Source organism: Hyla sarda, chromosome 7, assembly GCF_029499605.1.
Source record: "Hyla sarda isolate aHylSar1 chromosome 7, aHylSar1.hap1, whole genome shotgun sequence".
Lineage (NCBI taxonomy): Eukaryota > Metazoa > Chordata > Amphibia > Anura > Hylidae > Hyla > Hyla sarda.
The window spans coordinates 37,171,038-37,190,470 of record NC_079195.1 but is presented as its reverse complement, the minus strand read 5'-3'; the positions used below and the strand labels follow the sequence as shown (position 1 = coordinate 37,190,470).

Here is a 19,433-nt window from a genome sequence, read left to right as displayed (position 1 = left end):
GGGGGGGGGGTGCTCTAGCAGAGTGAGGGAGGAAGTTCTCCCCTGTATGGCTTCAGATGATGTCATGTCTGCTGGGTAACGCCCCTTCCCAGTCTGTAGATCTGACAGACTGAACAGAAGATAAAGAGTAATATCAATGTAGAGGAATAAAAAAAATATAGAAATAAAGGCAGGGGGTGGTTTATCATGATGGGGGCAGTGAAATTGGAGGATTACAAAATTTAACAAGATCATGACAGGTACTCTTTAGGTGTCCACGAATACTCTGTGTAGAAAGGTGTAGCCTGCTACGATTTCCCATATAGAATGTCCCTTGGAAAAAAAATAAGCATATACCGTACTGTGTATGTGACCAGAGCTGGGACGTACCTGCTTGTAAATTTTCTATTTTAGCAACGAGGTAATTAATATTAAAATTAAATGAATACAAAGTAAAACAAATTATTATTAAATAAAAACAGTCAGGGTTTTTATTAGGCACAACATGTTCAGTGAAACATTCGTTGTCTATGGGCGAACTCTCCACCTTATGAAAGATCACACAAGATGGAAGAAATTAAAATAAAGAAAAAGAAATAAAAGAAATCTGTTAAATATGGACTTGGCTCCAACATTGTTGTAAACAAGATTTTACATAATTGTGTTAGGAGGCGTATCAAAAGAGGCTTCATGGTTTGTCCCATTATTTGAATTTAAAAAACAAAAAAAACACATTAAAAGTAGATGCTTGGCAACTACGATTATATAAAAAAAAAAAATATGCCCAAAAATTTTTAACAAGCACTTCACCCTAAAAATAAAATAAAAGATCACCAGTGAATAGAAGACACCAAATTGTCCTGTTTATTCGAGATGTACAGGATTAGAAAAACATACCTAAGGTTGTGCCTGGTATTGTAGTCACGCACCTTGGACGAGAATGAGATGCAGTACCACACACAACCAGTGGTCATGTGTAGCAGTGTAATAAAAAAAAAAAGCGGACATGGTTTTTATAATTCTAGACAACGTCACAGGTTCTGGGGACAGTTGGGTGGAAACCAAATCGGCCATCACATTGGTTGTTCGTCAACTCTTTCAAGCATACAGACATAATTCAATGCTTCAATCCTAGACTTCAAGAGTCCAGGACAGCAAGATGCCAACCCGTGTCTGGCATCGTAACACCTTCAGGGACTAGGACATCTCAGGGACTAGGTTTACTGGTGTTTTTTTCTTCTTCTTCTTCTTTTGGGTGCAATTGCAGGTACATTTTTCTTAAAAATTTGAATAAAACTCAACAACTTAACCTATAATCTTTGTTGCAGTATTGCTGATATACTGACCATCCAAGGTACTACACACTAAAATACCCACCCTATTGTCCTGTGCCACTTTAGAAATTGGGTCAATGGTTACGAGCAAGCTTAGAACATTATGTTTATGAGGTGGATCCCGTGTGCAATCGAAACAGAAATAGTGCAGCATTTTGGAATGGGTGGGGGTAGGGGGTCACCTCTCCCTCTTATTCCCATTACATCTCAAGTAGACCGTCATGAGTGAGAAAGGGAAGACGAGAAAGGAGAGAAGGACCTAGCAGCCAGCCTTTCATTGCCTTCCGAGAGTCTCAGCATTTTAATAGACATTCATATTTTGTGGGTTTTACTGCATTGGTTCAGTTCTGGATCTCCACTAGTTGATTGACAATAACTTGTATGACAAAGTCTTTCTGAATCTTAGTCTCTTGCAGTTTCATCCTGTCCGTGAGAAGTTTTCCAGAGAAGAACCATCGCTGCCTACAAGGTTCAATACCATCCACGGAATGTAGTTGCTTCTTCAATTGGCCTATAGTGTCCGTCATGCTTGCGTTGAGCTTAACGTCCTTTCCAGTGGAAAGACGGACCTTGAGCTGGAATTCCCGTCTATTGTTAGAGGCTGGTTCGGGGGCATCTGTGCCGTCATCGTCACTTTTTTCCATGATGAGGTTCACGGGAGGAGCCAGGCAGTACACCGGCAGCTGGTACCGTGTTCCAAGTTCATCGTAACATTCTGTTAAAGAACCTGAGAAGACCAAGAGACTTATAGTTAGAATTTAGATAATATATAGGACATCACTGCAGGTACAGAGAGGAAGCCGATTGGGTTTTCACAACTGTAATGTCATTTTTGGCCTCCAATGCTCTTGTTTATTGTGACAAATTCTAAAACTAGACTCTCTTTATGCCTGCTTAACAGATACAGCTCCACTTTTGTGTCCTTCAAAGGGGTACTCACCTGCAAAACCTTTTTTTTTTTTTTTTTTTTAAATCAACTGGTGCCAGAAAGTAAAACAGATTTGTAAATTACTTCTATTTAAAAATCCTAACTCTTCCAGTACTTATCAGCTGCTGTATGATCCACACGAAGTTCTTTTCTTTTTGAATTTCCTTTCTGTCTGACCACAGTGCTCTCTGCTGACACCTGACATTGCGATGGGCATTTGCTCCTACTTTGGACTGATAAGTTAGGTTAGGATTTTTAAAGTAATCTAATTTACAAATCTGTTTAGCTTTCTGGCATCAGTTGAAAAAAATAAAATAAATAAAAAAAAAAGTTTTCCAGTGGAGTACGCCTTTAAGATCCTTACAGGCAAAGCCTTATTTTCAAGGCACCCCATACACATCAGATAGTTGGTGGAAAATCCCAAGATAAAACATTATCCCCTTATCTACAGAATAGGGTACAACTAACTGCACGGTGGGGGTTTGACAATTGGGACCCCCATCGATCACCAGAAATGAGGTCAAATGTCCCCTAAGTGAATGGAGGAGCAGCAGCATCTATGGCTGGCCACTGATCCGCTCAATGCCAATTGGACCTTCGAACATTGTGCTTGGAAATGTTCTCAAGTCCCATAGGAAATGAATGGAGCAGTGACTGGGCATATGTGCTGCCACCCCATTTGCTGACATTGGGGGACATTGGACCTCCGTTCTCACAATTGGTGGGGTTCCAGCTGCCCCCAGTGAAAACAGTGTAAATAAAGTCCCAGCACTCACCAAGTATATTCAGGAATAAGGAAATGTATTGCATAGCCTTCTATCAAACAGGACACGTTTCAGCGGTTGCCTTCCCCTGCTGTCTGACAGCAGAGGAAATCTACCACCAAAACGCGTCCGGTTTGATTTGAATGAAATGCAATAAAGCTCCTCATTCCTGAATATACTTGGTGAATGCTGGGACTTTATTTACACTGTTCTGAACCTGATCCACCACGTGCACTATGAATAGAATGAAGACGGAGGGAAATATTAAGGGAGGAACGTCTGGGATCTGTGTATTTTCTACATTTAGTGCTCCTTTGTGGAACATAACTTTCTTTGGAAAAAAAAAAGTGGGAGCAGATGGCTTCAGAAAGCAGGAAAGCAAAGCCCCCCCCCCCCCCCCCCCCCCCATTATTCAAGGCATCAGAAGAAATACACAAGAGATATTGTCTGCACTAGAGCGGAGCCAGTCAGTCATGTCTAAACATGTCCATATATATGAAGAGGTTTAAGACTAAAATATTGGGAAATTCCCACAAGTATTTACACACAGAATGTGTAGACAGAAAAGTCCCATTCGGCCCATCTATTCTACCCGATAAATAATTGGGAAGGTCTGCTAATGGGGTTTCCTGAAAAATGGGGAAAAAAAAAACAGAACAAACAGGTTTTGAGTTGGAATTATGAAATTTGTGTGTGTCCCCTTCCCAGACAAAGCTTAGACGACGATACTGCTGCATTACCTATTGTTACATTCTTCAGTTTAACTATTTCATGATTGGGATTTAAAATAAATAAAATAATAATAATAATTAATAATTCTATGGGGAGGGCCCAGATATCGCTTTATAGTGATGGCAGGATATTACATATATCAACACAGCCTCCCATATCTCGGCTTACAAAATTCTTTTGGGGGGGGGGGGGGGGAGCAAGGATATAGGGTAGAGTTCTAACATTTGTTAGCTATCAGACAAAAAATAAAATTAAAGCAAACTTGGACATTATTTAGTCAAGGCCAGGTTAAGGAGTCAAAAATTTTGTATGGTTCGCCCATCCCACCTTTGGGATACAGGCCCCACCTTATCCCTTAACACAGTCATACATGCAAAAGGCAAACATGCCTGGTCTTGGCATTGAAGTCTAGGGGCGCTATAGAGCCACATGTGTAGCTATCCATTCTCAGCTGGATACCACTGCCAAAGACCCATCAGGGATCCCTGTTTGTCAGGGAAGTGGGAATCCCAGAGGTAGATAGACATCCAAATACAGCAAAACAGATCATAGTCCGGCACTGCGTCCCACCTGGACCCGTACAATTTTTTGGGTGTACATAGTAGTAGCATCAACCATGGGCGTAACTAAACAAAGTGCCTTGAACAGAAAGGGAGATATAAAGCGAACTTCGGAGGAGATGGGAATACCGGCGCTGACCAAGGAGAAGAAGACAATAGAGCCAGTTGTGTAGCGAACAGATTTAATCCAATGCGACGCGTTTCACCGCGCAAGCGCGGTGAAACGCGTCGCATTGGATTAAATCTGTTCGCTACACACCTGGCTCTATTGTCTTCTCCTTGGTCAGCGCCGGTATTCCCATCTCCTCCGAAGTTCGCTTTATATCTCTCTGCTATTTCTGGGAAGGCTGCAGACCGGGATCGTTGTATCAAACGCACATCTTGGTTGTGTGGGAGTGCACACAACCGGGCAGGGTGAGCCTTCACTTTTTCCCTCCCCTCCCACACACCTGTGATCCCGTTGGTTCTTCACAAGGGAGCGCCTGTTTTTCTCTTTGTTTTATTGAATAGAAAGGGTGATGAAGGTCCCGGAGATGGCTGTGCACTGGGTCCCTCCCTATAACCTGGTCCTGTGTTTACATGTCCTGTCTACTTGTGATGGGACTACAAAACCCAGCAACCTCAGGGTAGGGGGTACCGCAAAGAGAGGAATTTTTGCATTAGCTGCAATAGTTAAATTCTGCACTCAAGACACAGATATTGTAACACAGCTACATGACAAATAGCACAAAAGGGTGGAGTAGTTTGGGATTGAGAAACAACATGCCAATCGTATTAGGTCATAAATTGGAATTTTAGGGGTTGTTCAAAGACAAGCAAACTTTAAATTCTATGGCTGTGCGTAGAACCAGTAAAAAAATAAATAAATATATATGTACAACTGTATAAAAGAGTTAATCTATTTTGACTGCAAAATAATCGCTCTTTAGTTTAACATATAAGATTAGTGTATTGAAATATGTAAGCATTGATCTTATGTCTCTGATGTTTACTGTGCAAGGTCAAATATTTATTCCGGATTGTGTGGTCCCAATATTTAGGCTGGTGAAGTGAAAAAAAAAAAAACTGTGACCCGTAGCCGAAAGTGACCTCATCTTTTCTCAGTGCTACTCGCTGTAAGGATTATGGGTTTGGGATTAGGATTAGCGGTAAGGGTTAGGATTAAGGGTAAAGGTTAGGGGTGAGTTAGGATTAGGGGTAAGGGTTAGGAGTGAGAGTTAGGATTAAGGGTAAAGGTTAGGGGTGAGAGTTCGGATTAGGGGTAAGGGTTAAGAGTGAGAGTTAGGATTAAGGGTAAAGGTTAGGGGTGAGAGTTAGGATTAGGGGTAAGGGTTAGGAGAGTTAGGATTAGGGGATTAGGATTAAGGGTAAAGGTTAGGGGTGAGAGTTAGGATTAGGGGTAAGGGTTAGGAGTGAGAGTTAGGATTAGGGGGTTAGGATTAAGGGTAAAGGTTAGGGGTGAGAGTTAGGATTATGGGTAAGGGTTAGGAGTGAGAGTTAGGATTAGGGGTAAGGGTTAGGAGTGAGTTAGGATTAGGGGATTAGGATTAAGGGTAAAGGTTAGGGGTGAGAGTTAGGATTAGGGGATTAGGGGTAAGGGTTAGGATTAAAAGTTAGGGTGTGAGAGGGAGACGGCTGTAAAAGCAGAAAAGTGTGTCCCTGTGCGGAGGGTCACATTCCACTACAGGGACACAGTTTTCTTTATTACACCGGGTTCACACGGCGGAAAATGTGCAGAATGTTGCCACCGAAAGCACGAACAGACATTCTGCACATTTGACTAATCCAGCGGGCGCTAGTACCGCTCGGAAATGCACCATTTTATAGACGGCAATGAATTTCCTTGCAGAATCCGCAGAAAGAATAGACATGTCTGTTCTTTTTGAGGAAGCAGGAATCGGAATTTCCGCGGCAGAAACATCTGGCGCGGAAATCTTGCCTTGTAAACAGTGCAGAAGAATCCCATTGATATCAATGAGACTCTGCTACAGCAGAATGTCCGTGTGGAATTCCACTGGATTTTCCGCCATGTGAACATAGCCTTAAAGTGCTGCGCAGCTCATTGTGGGTGGGACTATAATTTGATTGACAACTCCGTTATTAAACAGGTCATGAAGAGAATTACTTACCATGAGGTAAAGTAATACTGGCTCCATCTACAATAGCCTGCGCCAATTCGTGTTCGTTGGCTTCCACCGCATAAGCGGCAGCTTTCAGTGCATCCCAGATTTCCTTACGCCCCTCAAACGCTGGTGCGGTGTCCCAGAACTCATCCCGCTTACTGCGCAGCTGACCGTCCGTCATCGGGTAGTCGCTCTTCCATCTTGGACGCTCTTTCTTCAAGGGCTCATTGCGACCTGATCATAAATAAATAAAATAATTGAATAAATATACAGCTGACTGTAATCTTTGACAGTTTTATTGTAATTCTCAATGATTCTAGTAACGTTACTATTCATAGAAAGTCATATGATCAAGTAGGGACCGCAAGTTCCTAAAGCAATGTTTTCCAAACATTGTGTCTTCAGCTTTCACAAAACTACAACTTCCAGCATGCCTGGACAGCCAAAGGCTGAATTTTGCAACAGCTGGAGACACACTGTTTGAAAAATACTGCACTAAAACATTCACTCCAGAAAAGAAAAAAGGTCCAGTGTGCATAGGAAAACATACTAGGCTTTATTCCATATGCAGTGCCCGATACAACACAGAGACAAAAAGTGACACGTTTCAAGTGCACATAGCACCCTTAGTCATAGTGCGCTATACAGAACAAGGGGACAAAAAGTGACACGTTAAATGCTCATAGCACCCTTAGTGACCAAGGGTGTTATGAGCACTTAAAACGTGTCACTTTTTGTCTCTTGTATAGGGGGGGGGGGGGGGGAAAGTAACTAGGGACACTATGTGCAGTTGAAACATATCACTTTTTGTCCCTATGTTGTATCACGCACACTGTGACTAAGGGTCCAAATGTGTCTTTTGTAAATAAAAAAAAGAATTGTAGGATTTATTTTATCTACAGTGCACAGTATTCCACAGGGACAAAGTGACGCATTTCAACTACACATAGCACCCCTATTTACTTTTCCCCATACAACAAAGCGTTGAGTGTCACACGCACATAGAACCCTTTGAGGTAGTGCGCAATACAACAAAAGGGACAAAAAGTGACATGTTTCAAGTGCACATAGCACCATTAAAAACTAAGAGTGCTATGTGCACTTGAAACGAGTCACTTTTTTGTCCTTGTCTTGTATCGCGCACTAAAGATGGTATAAAGGCTATTACGTTTTCATCTGCACAAGACATACTTAACACCCTTTAGTCACAATACAGAATACAACATAGGGACAAAGTAAAGCGTTTCAAGTGCACATAGCACCCTTAGTTACTCTGCGCTACACAACACAGAGACAAAAAGCGGCAAGTTTCAAATGCACATAGCACCCTTAGTCACTGTGACTAAGGGTGCCATGTGCACTTGAAACGTGTCACTTTTTGTCCCCGTGTTTTACATACTGTAGATTGAATAAAGCCTACGTTATTATCCACACAAGATATACTGAACACCTTTAGTCATAGTGCACGATACAACACAGGGGCAAAGTGATGCGTTTCAAGTGTACATAGCACCCTTAGTTACTTCGCGCTACACACCAAAACAAAAAAGTGTCACGTTTCAAGACATACTTAACACCCTTTAGTCACAGTACAGAATACAACATAGGGACAAAGTAAAGCGTTTCAAGTGTACATAGCACCCTTAGTTACTTTGCGCTACACAACACCAAAACAAAAAGCGGCACGTTTCAAATGCACATAGCACCCTTAGTCACTTCGTGACTAAGGGTGCTATGTGCACTTGAAACGTGTCCCTTTTTGTCCCTGTGTTGTATTACACACTGTAGATGAAATCAAGCCTACGTTATCATCCACACAAGACATACTTAGTCACAGTGCGTGATACAAATGTACATAGCACCCTTAATTTGCGCTATACAACAGCACAGAGACAAAAAAGCGCCACGTTTCAAGTGCACATAGCACCCTTACTCACCGAAAAGTGTTACTTATTTGTCCCTTTGTTGTATTGCGCACTGTAAATGGAATAAAGCCTATTACGTTTTTATATGCACAAGACGGCGCTGGACTTTTTCTGTTTCTTTATGGTTATTAAAGCGTTGTCCAGCACTGTCTAAGAACCAGGTGATTTGAAATCCACAATCGGTTATGAAGATTTTTGTGTTTTTTTTTACATTTCAGTCAAATTTTTCCCCTTATTTTGTAAATCAGCTATACACATTTAAGAGAACCGACTTAGGCCGACTCCGCGGGCTGCCACCAATCACGAATAGGAGTTGCCGGCTGCTTAAAGGTCACTCCATAAAACAAAGTATTTATAGCTCAGTGAATGAACCACGAAGTAATCTACAGCATCCGAGAACAATCTGGGATTAAGTGCAGGATCTGACAGCGCAGAGATTAGAGGGATGCAAGTCCGGCTGGTTCCCTAATAAAACCAATTACATCTAATTGTTTACTGCGTGGACAGGCATCTGCGATGAGATGGTTCTTGTATGAGTGGTTGCATTTTACTGACCTCAGCACAGATACGGTATATATTCATATTCACATGTATATTACACACAGGTAACTAGTAAATGCCACAGAACGACTTAATCATGATCGTCATTCTAGAATCTCTAATGGCGTCACCATGGGACGTGACCTCTGATATTTATCTGAAACGTTAAGCCGTTTATGCATTACATAGCTATGTATTAAGTGTATGCAATCATATAGTCATATACTATATGGAGGTAAACAGTCATTACACAGTACAGTGATCCCTCAACTTACAATGGCCTCAACCTACAATAGTTTCAACATACAATGGTCTTTTCTGGACCATTGTAAGTTGAAACCAGACTCAACATACAATGCTACGGACAATCCAGATCTGTGAAACCTGTCAATGGCCGGAAGAACTGACCAATCAGAATGGACATTCACTGGTAAAACCCCTGTATTACTGAAGCGTATGCACTGACTGGTGTCTGGTTGCACCCCCTACAGTACAGAGAGGTATTACATGTTCTGTACACTTTACCTGTGCCAGGTTTAGCTGCTCCTTTGGACACCAGGTGAGGGCGACTCATGTTACTTTTTGGGACATTGTGTATTGTACAGGACCCTGAAGAAGCTCCTGTCCTCTACATAGACCAGTGTTTTCCCAAGCAGGGTGCCCCCAGCTGGTGCAAAACTACAACTCCCAGCATGCCCGGACAGCCTTTGGCTGTCCGGGCATGCTGGGAGTTGTAGTTTTGCAACAGCTGGAGGCTCCCTGCTTGGGAAACACTGATATAGACAGTGATTTACAGCTCCCAGCAGATCTTTCTTACTTTTATATAAAGGATTTGCTTTATCTATATTAGTTATCTACTTATTTTTCTTTCATTCTCACTTTTTCCTATTTTTGGATGACATTTTGGTGGCTTCAGAACCAATTACCAGGTTTCCATTGTGTTATGGTCTCAACATACAAATGGTTTCAACATACAATGGTCGTCCTGGAACCAATTAATATTGTAACTTGAGGGACCACTGTATATACATTCTATTGTTGTCATGTATTTGTTTATTTTTCTGGTAACTATGGAGTCGTAAGCTGCACCCAACATGCCGATCAATATGCAGCTTCATTTATGTTGCCCTACAGGGATGCTGCAGGGAAGGCAGAACAGGCCCATTGCTAATTCATAGGTGCTATTCTTATGGAGCTTGAACGACCGCCTGATGCCTTAAAGCATTACTGTCGTTAGAAACAACTATTTTCCATTTAATACTTCCTTAAAAACTAAGCATCTTCCTAATATACTTCATTAAAAAAATTGGTTGCTAAAGATGTGAAAAAAAAGGTTTTTAACCCCTTAAGGATGCAGGACGTAAATGTACGTCCTGGTGCGGTGGTACTTAACGTACCAGGACGTACATTTACGTCCTGTGCATAACCGCGGGCATCGGAGCGATGCCCGTGTCATGCACGGCTGATCCCGGCTGCTGATCGCAGCCAGGGACCCGCCGGCAATGGCCAACGCCCGCGATCTCGCTGGCGTCCACCATTAACCCCTCAGGTGCCGAGATCAATACAGATCCAGTCATCTGCGGCAGTGCGCGATTTGAATGAATGATCGGATCGCCCGCAGCGCTGCTGCGGGGATCCGATCATTCATAACGCCACACGGAGGTCCCCTCTCCTTCCGGCTCCCGGCGTCTCCTGCTCTGGTCTGTGATCGAGCAGACCAGAGCAGAAGATGACCGATAATACTGATCTGTTCTATGTCCTATACATAGAACAGCTCAGTATTAGCAATCATGGTATTGCTATGGGGACTATTCAAGTGTAAAAAAAATGCAAAAAAATGTAAAAGTGAAAAAAAAAAAGTGAAAAATCGCCTTCCCCAATAAAAAAAGTAAAACGTCCGTTTTTTCCTATTTTACCCCCAAAAAGCGTAAAAAAAAAATTTTATAGACATATTTGGTATCGCCGCGTGCGTAAATGTCCGAACTATTAAAATATAATGTTAATGATCCCGTACGGTGAACGGCGTGAACGAAAAAAAAAAAAGTCCAAAATTGCTACTTTTTTAATACATTTTATAAAAAAAAAAAATTATAAAAAATGTATTAAGTTTTTTACATGCAAATGTGGTATCGAAAAAAAGTACAGATCATGGCGCAAAAAATGAGCCCCCATACCGCCGCTTATACGGAAAAATAAAAAAGTTAGAGGTCATCAAAATAAAGGGATTATAAACGTACTAATTTGGTTAAAAAGTTTGTGATTTTTTTTAAGCACAACAATAATAGAAAAGTATGTAATAATGGGTATCATTTTAATCATATTGACCCTCAGAATAAAGAACACACGTCATTTTTACCATAAATTGTACGGCGTGAAAACCTTCCAAAATTAGAAAAATTGCGTTTTTCGTTTTAATTTCCCCACAAAAATAGTGTTTTTTGGTTGCGCCATACATTATTTGATATAATGAGTTATGTCATTACAAAGGACAACTGGTCGCGCAAAAAACAAGCCCTCATACTAGTCTGTGGATGAAAATATAAAAGAGTTATGATTTTTAGAAGGCGAGGAGGAAAAAATGAAAACGTAAAAATTAAATTGTCCTTAAGGCCAAAATGGGCTGAGTCCTTAAGGGGTTAAAAAATGGCCACTAGGGGTCTCTATCTTTTTTTGTAAACGAACTCTGAAAATCCAGACTTTTTTTGGTCCATAAAAAAAATTTTTTTTTTTTTTTTTTTTAAAGACCAAAATATCTGAAGGGAGGGGTAGGGAGGTGTGGTTATCTCCATTCTGTGCCTCAGGAGCACAGACAAGATCCAGACAGATTGCAGTCTTTAAGAAGTGCATTTCCATGCACAGTGACAAGCAATACAAGGTGCTAAACTATTATTTATATGCAAAATGGTTCCTCTTTGGTAATTTTATTAACTTATTTCTTGTGTATTTGCACGAAATAGGTTCTACATTGCTGCTTTAGGGTTATAAAAAGAAATACATTTTTTTGTTACAAAGCTGTGAAAGTGTAAAAATAATATTTTTTGGCACAAAATGATGGTTTTTCTTCCGTCTTTGCACTATATAGTTTCACATGGCTGCATTAGAGTTATATAGAGCTTGCATTTAGGTAGAAAACTTAGCAAATGTAAAAATGTTTTTGTGCAGATCTCATGATGGGGAGGAGGGGCTTATACTCCAGGGGAAACGCCCCCAATCTCTCAGAGAAATTCTGAAAGACAGTATCACAGTAATACATAAATCAAAAAGTATTAACATGCATATTATTATGCATACAGGTCTTAGACCACATTACTTCACTGATTAAGGGTACGTTCCCACCTGGCGTATTTTGCTGCTGCATAATTTTATTTCCCATTACAGTCAATGGGTAGGAAAATACACCAGGTGGAAAATTACCCTTAAAGGGGTAGTCCAGTGGTGAAAAACTTATCCCCTATCCTAAGGATAGGGGATAAGTTTGAGATCGCGGGGGGTCCGACCGCTGGGGCCCCCTGCGATCTCTCTGTACGGGGGCCAGGCTCTCCGGCCAGATAGCGGGTGTTGACCTCCGCACGAAGCGGCAGCCGACACGCCCCCTCAATACATCTCTATGGCAGAGCCGGAGATTGCCGAAGGCAGCGCTTCGGCTCTGCCATAGAGTTGTATTGAGGGGGCGTGTCGGACGCCGCTTCGTGCGGAGATCGACACGCCCCCTTCCCGCGGGCTGTCGGGGCTCTGTACAGGAGATCGCAGGGGGCCCCAGCCGTCGGACCCCCCGCGATCTCAAACTTATCCCCTATCCTTAGGATAGGGGATAAGTTGTTCACCACTGGACAACTCCTTTAAGCAAGTTGCGCTTCTAACTACCCCTGCAGCACCTCCACTATTTTGGGTTTGTGCATCATAAAAAACAAAACAAAACGACATTAGGATCTTAAAAATCCCATATAATGCATTCAGACCCATTCACAGTTTTTTTACATTTTGTTATGTTGTGCTAAAATAAAATAAATAAACCAAGTTTACTTCTATCATTCTGCACTAAACATCCCATAATAAAGTGAAAACAGAAGGTTCGAAATCTTTGCCGATTTATTAAAATGGAAAAACTGAAAATCACGTAAGTATTCAGACCCTTTACACAGGACTTAGTTGAAGCTCCTTTGAGCGCGATTACATCCTAGAGTCTTGGGGGATGAGATCCTCTCAAGCTTTGTCAGGTTTGATGAGCTCTTGGGGACAAACATATTTCTACTGCACTGAAAAGTTCCCATCTCTAGATCTGTGCCTCCACACAATCTTATCTCTGAGCTCTACAGGCAGTTCTTGTCACCTCATGGCTTGTTTTTTTGCTTTGGTATGCATGGTCAGCTGTGAGGCCTTATATATACACAGGGCTGAGAGTTTCCAATTCCTGTCAAATCAGCTAAATTTACCATAGATAACTCTAATCAAGGTGGAAAGACATCTCAGATTGTCAAGAGAAATGGGAGGAGCCAGAGCTAAATTTCAAGTGTCATAGCAAAGGGTCTGAATACTTAAGTCTAGAAATGTTTTATTTTTTTTAAGAACTTTTTTCTTAAATTTCTAAAACTTTGTTTTTACGTTCTTATTACAGGAAAATATGGAAAAAGTGAAACGGTTTGAAGATATTGGGGTAGATTCATCAAAACCTGTGCCGAGGAAGAGTGATGCAGTTGCCGATAGCAACCAGATCGCTTCTTTCATTTTTAACAAGGGCTCTGAAAAAATGAAAAGCCATTTGATTGATTGCTATGGGCAACCGGTCAACTTTTCCTCAGCGCAGGTTTTGATAAATCTCTCCTATTGTATCGTACTTTTGGGGTCATACAGCTATGTCACAGGCCATCTTGATTTTGGTGGAAAAACTGAAGCTAGCTACTAAGGCTAGGTTCACATCACGATTTAACCATCCGATTATTGGACCGTAAAGTCAGATGAAATCGGATTGCAAAAAATCGTATACAGAAATTTCTTTGCTATCCGATTTTAAAAAGTCTTATCCAAAAATCGTACAGATGAAAATTCCATCCGATTTTCTATAAAAATCTGATCCTGTTTTTAAAAAATAATATGTACGCCATTGGCAATAAAGTTTTATATATCTGAAGTGTATGTGTTTTGAAGTCTACTGCGCATGCGTCCAAAAAAAAAAAAAAAAAAAAAGTGTGATTAATCTGATAGAATCGCACACAGTCACACGATTCCATGCGATTTACATAGACATCAATATTAAAAAAAAATATATACACATTTCAGACACGATTTCGATCAGATTTTGAATCTGGACGAAAAATCGTGGTTAACCACGATTTTTACCTCCGATCTTAAAAGGGGTACTCCGGTGGAAAACTTTTTTTTTTTAATCAACTGGTGCCAGAAAGTTAAAACAGATTTGTAAATTACTTCTATTAAAAAAAATCTTAATCCTTCCATTACTTATTAGCTGCTGAATACTACAGAGAAACTTCTCTCTTTTTGGGACACAGTGCTCTCTGCTGACATCTCTGTCCATTTTAGGAACTGTCCAGAGAAGCAAATGTTTTCTATGGGGATTTTCTCCTACTCTGGACAGTTCTTAAAATGGACAGAGGTGTCAGCAGAGAGCACTGTGGTCATGATGTCAGCAGAGAGCTCTGTGTTCCAAAAAGAAAATAATTTCCTCTGAAGTATTCAGCAGCTAATAAGTACTGGAAGAAGGATTAAGATTTTGTAATAGAAGTAATTTACAAATCTGTTTAACTTTCTGGCACCAGTTGATTTAAAAAAAAAAAAAAAAATTAAAAAAAAAGTTTTCCACCGGAGTACCCCTTTAAATTGTGCAAAACCGTATGCGGATCAAAACTGATGCATTTGTTGTCTATCATTAATGAATGGAAGTCAATGGATACGACTTGGCGTGCAGATTTGTACGATTTCAAAGTTAAAAATCGTGAGAAGAAGTAGGATGGTAAAATCGTGATGTGATTGCACCTTTAGGCCATTACGGAGTCAATTGCCACTGACTGCCAGGAAGAAGCATCACCTAAATCAGTGTTTTCCAAGCAGGGTGCCTCCAGCTGTTGCAAAACTACAACTCCCAGTATGCCCGGACAGCCGAAGGCTGTCCGGGCATGCTAGGAGTTGTAGTTTTACAACAGCTGGAGGCACCCTGCTTGGAAAACATTGACCTAAATGATTGGGTGACAGAAAGAAACCCCATGAATGCCAATATGGCTGACCATGCTAGACTGCAGACATCTACTTCCTATCCAAAAATTGGGGAATGTCTGAAGCACAAAAAGCCAAAATATTACAGCATAAAGGGGAGATTTATCAAAACCCGTGCAGAGGAAAAGTTGCCCAGTTGCCCATAGCAACCAATCAGATCTCTGCTTTCATTTTTAACAAGGCCTCTGCAAAATGAAAGCAGCAATCTGTGGTTGCTATGGGCAACTGGGCAACGGTTCCTCTGCACAGGTTTTGATAAATCTGCCCCAAAGTTTGTTCCGCGTTTATAAAAAGGTAAAATCTCATTTTTCATTCATGCATTAGAATAGAATTCATCACCAATGCGGGATATCTGACCGGAGCGACTATTCCCACCAAAAAGCTTTCGTTAATTCACATCAATAAAAAATGCGCCACAAGGTCTCCTCCAGTACAGAGAGAAATTAGCTTTTTAATGCATTTTTTTGGGGGCAAAGCACTTTATAGGGGAGGAGAACTGATGGTTTTATTTCCAGCTGCGCACAGCACGAATTTACCGCTGATTCAGGGAAAACCGATGCATTCCAAGGTCGCCTCCTATCACATTCCTTACCTGGGGGCAAGACGTTGTGCAACTCGGCCTATGGCGGACGCCAAACGAGAACGCCAATAGAGATTATACACAGGCTATTAAAATAGACCCATGTTGATGTACCGCAAGGTGGGGGGGGAAATTATAATTCAGCAACTATGATTCTTTCTACATTAGCTGTATATGATCAGCTACCGCAAGCGTTTACTTTTTTGGAGAAAATTAGTTCCACGTAGAGTAAAATGTTCATACAGATGGCACAGAAACCATATAATGTGTAGAATATAGAAATTTATATATGTATATATTTATAATTTTTTATACACACACACATATATGTGTGTATATTATATATATATATATATATATATATATATATATATATATATATATATATATGTATATATTTATAATTTTTTATACACACACACACACACATATATGTGTGTATATTATATATATATATATATATATATATATATATATATATATATATATATATATACACACACACACACACACATATACACACACACATATATACACACATATATATACACACACACACACACACACACACACACACACACACACACACAATGTGGATAGAGGGGAGCTCAATTATTCCAGATCCGTCTGGGTACTCAGCTTCAGGAACAGACCAATTCCCAAATAATCCAATAGAGAGAAGAAGCGGCACTCCAAAATATCAATAAATCGTGGATTTATTCACACATCTGTGCAAAAAGCGACATTTCGGCTCGACAATAGAGCCTATATATTATATATATATATATATATATATATATATATATATATATATATATATATATATATATATATATATATATATATATATATATATACATACATATATACACATACATATATACACACACACACACACACACACACACACGAGCATATCCCGATAGAAAAATTATGCTGCTCTGGACAGTTCCAGACATGGACAGAGGCATGCTGGGAGTTGTAGTTTTGCAACATCTGGAAGCCTTCTGATTGGGAAACACTTTCCTAATAGTAGAATATGTGGTAGACTGGGGGTGTAGGGTATATGGGATGTAGCTGTGCGGTAACTAAAGGGTGCTTGTTTAACCCTGATCACTCATGATGCCAGGGTGAGGGCTCCTCTGTATATGCTTGTCCTATCGCCACCCGTCCCAAGAGCGATAGGGAGTTATTAAATAAATGATTGTCTACAACCGGAGATTTCGTAGAAAACTGTCAGAACTTTTACTGCAGCTTTTATGCAGGATTAAACAGGAACAGTCCATGTAACAAAGTCTATTTGGAGTTTGACAGCTGGTTGGGACCTCGTGAGTATTATAGAGCTTAGGAAGTTAATAGACGCTGTTCCACTGGATTTAGGGGATTGATATTAGGTCCAGTAGTCACTCTAGCTTTAGCGGGGATTGATATTTAAACTCACGGTTTTGCAAGTTGCGGAATTTTCAGACTTCAGGCCTGGTCTTGTCTTTGTAAGTTGCACGGATCCACTCTCTCTCTCTCTCTCTCTGATTGTTCGGTATCCAAGAGAGCGGTTACTGCTTTGCAGTACAGGAACAAGAGAGCGAGGATTGGTTGCAGCTCCCTTATATGGGCAGGGGCCGGCCTTAAGCTCATGTTCATACCATATGTCAATTCTCCTCACAAAGGATTATGGTCTGACATGTGACCATACCATGTGACCTTGGATGGTCCTTAAGCATAACCTTAATAGATTAGCCTTAGTCATGTGACCTAAGGTCCTGCGACACTATATAGACCATTAAATATATAATTACTTCTACATGTAAACATCATAAAATTAAAGAAGAAAGAGGTGACTAGGGGCTATCCCATCCGGAGGATGCTACTGGGACCACCATACAAGGTATGGTATACCATACGGTATCGGGACACCCCAAATATGACCAATCTCACTGGTGCCCTACTACATCCCTTACAATGGGGGTCCTCTATGGTTTATCTCCTAACAGCAAAAGTGCTGCATGCTGCATCTTTCTTGCCGACATATGATAAATGAGTTGAGTTTATGGAGGCTCCAAAGTCCGTGTGCAAAGGGCCTTAGATTGAATACCCCTTTAAAAGGGGTATTCCGTGCAAAAACATATTATCCCCAATTGAAAGGATAGGGGATAAGATGTCTGATCGCGGGGGGCCCGCCGCTGGGACCCCCCGCGATCTCCCTGCAGCAGCCTGCATTCTATGCGTAGCTGCATCTGGAGTTTCGGAAACTGCCGGGCTTCCAAGACGGGGATGTGATGCCACGCCACGCCCCCTCCATACATTTCTATGGGAGGGGGCGTAAGGGCCGCAATGCCCCCTACCATATACATGAATGGAGGGGGCGTGGCGTGACGTCACGTCCCCATCTCGGAAGCCCGGCGGTTTCCGAAACTGCAGACGCAGCTACGCATAGAATGCAGGCTGCTGCAGGGAGCCCCCCGCGATCAGACATCTTATCCCCTATTTTTTCGATAGGGGTATTCCGGGCAAAAACATCTTATCCCCTTTAAGCTTATTTTGGCTACCACTATTTCCACACTACGTGTTTTGCCATAAATATTAAACCAGCAAACAATGTTTTATTACCTTGGAACAGACTGCTTCTTGCCAGTCGGTCACCTTTGGTGTCCTATGACCAGCTAATACCAGCTGCCAGCGCCGCGCAGGGACACTACGAGGGTTATTCCCGTATGGCGTGCGTTGGATATACATGGGCTGAAAACGGATGCCAAGGAATTGCCAGTCTGAGTAAACAAGGCCCGAGTGCTGCGAACATTCCCAGCTATAAAATTAAATGACTTTCTAAGTATATAAAAATAACCTGATATAGGTCACATCTAGTCACACAAACAGCAGTGACAACCCAGACGCTTGTCCGGCGCCCCATGCTGGCAGGATGCCTTCTATCAGGTCGACATCAAGTGTCGGGAACTTCATAGAAAGGGAAAGGACTTGGAGCGGTTTCGTAGAAAATGGTTACGACAGCACTAAGCAATGTGACTGCAAACAGATAGCTCCGGCATATATATAAAAGTCACAGTGATCATCTAGCCAATGGCTGCACGGACATGCTGGGAGTTGTAGTTTTGTAACAGTTGGAGGTCCACCGTTTGGAGACCACTGATCTATAACCTTGTGTCCCAACCCATAACTGTCAGGGCATGATGGAAAAAAAGGTCATGAATCTAGAAAGTCCAAAAGCAAAAGAGTAGAGATTTTTTCCAGGAATAGCGCCACACCAGTCCATGGGTCATATCTGGTAATGCAGCTCAGAAATGCAATTATTGGGTAGAACAGGTAATTGATATTCAGTCAGTAGAGTTCCAACACCAGGTATCCCAAATGATCAGCCGTTTCCCATACACCATCAACAGAGCCGCAAGCACCCAGCGCCATGCATTGTGTAGTGGCCATGCTGGGTTACTGCAGCTCAGTTCCAATTAAAAGTAAATACAGTGCCGTGACTTGGTGGCAGCAGCAGGGACTCCACCGCTCTGACACTCATGACCCATCCTGAAGATAGGCCAATAATACGTTTTGCAAGGAAAGTTCATTTAAGGGTACAGTCACAAGCGAAGGGTAGCAAAATCAGCTGCAGAAAATATGCAGCAATTTCCATGTGAACTCCAGCAGCACTAATCTAACATGGGTGTGAATGTGTCTTCTGTTGAAGCGGTCACACTGTGGAATAAAAGTCATTAAATTCAGTCATGGAAATT

The 19,433-nt window shown here is 41.4% G+C and overlaps 1 protein-coding gene across 4 annotated transcripts in view; it reads right to left on the bottom strand.

Moving 5' to 3' along the window:
• Positions 1 to 443: 443 nt before the first annotated feature.
• UBTD1 (ubiquitin domain containing 1) overlaps positions 444 to 19,433 on the bottom strand; it is a 62,113-nt gene continuing 43,123 nt past the window's right edge. For 3 of the 4 annotated variants that reach the window (XM_056530867.1, XM_056530869.1, XM_056530871.1), the window contains exons 2-3: positions 6,427 to 6,654; positions 444 to 2,040 (exon numbers count right to left, since the gene is read on the bottom strand). In XM_056530867.1, coding sequence (XP_056386842.1) covers positions 1,655 to 2,040; positions 6,427 to 6,654 — 614 coding nt within the window. In that variant the 3' untranslated portion in view covers positions 444 to 1,654. Of the gene's footprint in view, positions 2,041 to 6,426; positions 6,655 to 17,134; positions 17,245 to 19,433 lie in introns of those variants that run through there. The other variant, XM_056530870.1, reaches the window with a different exon arrangement.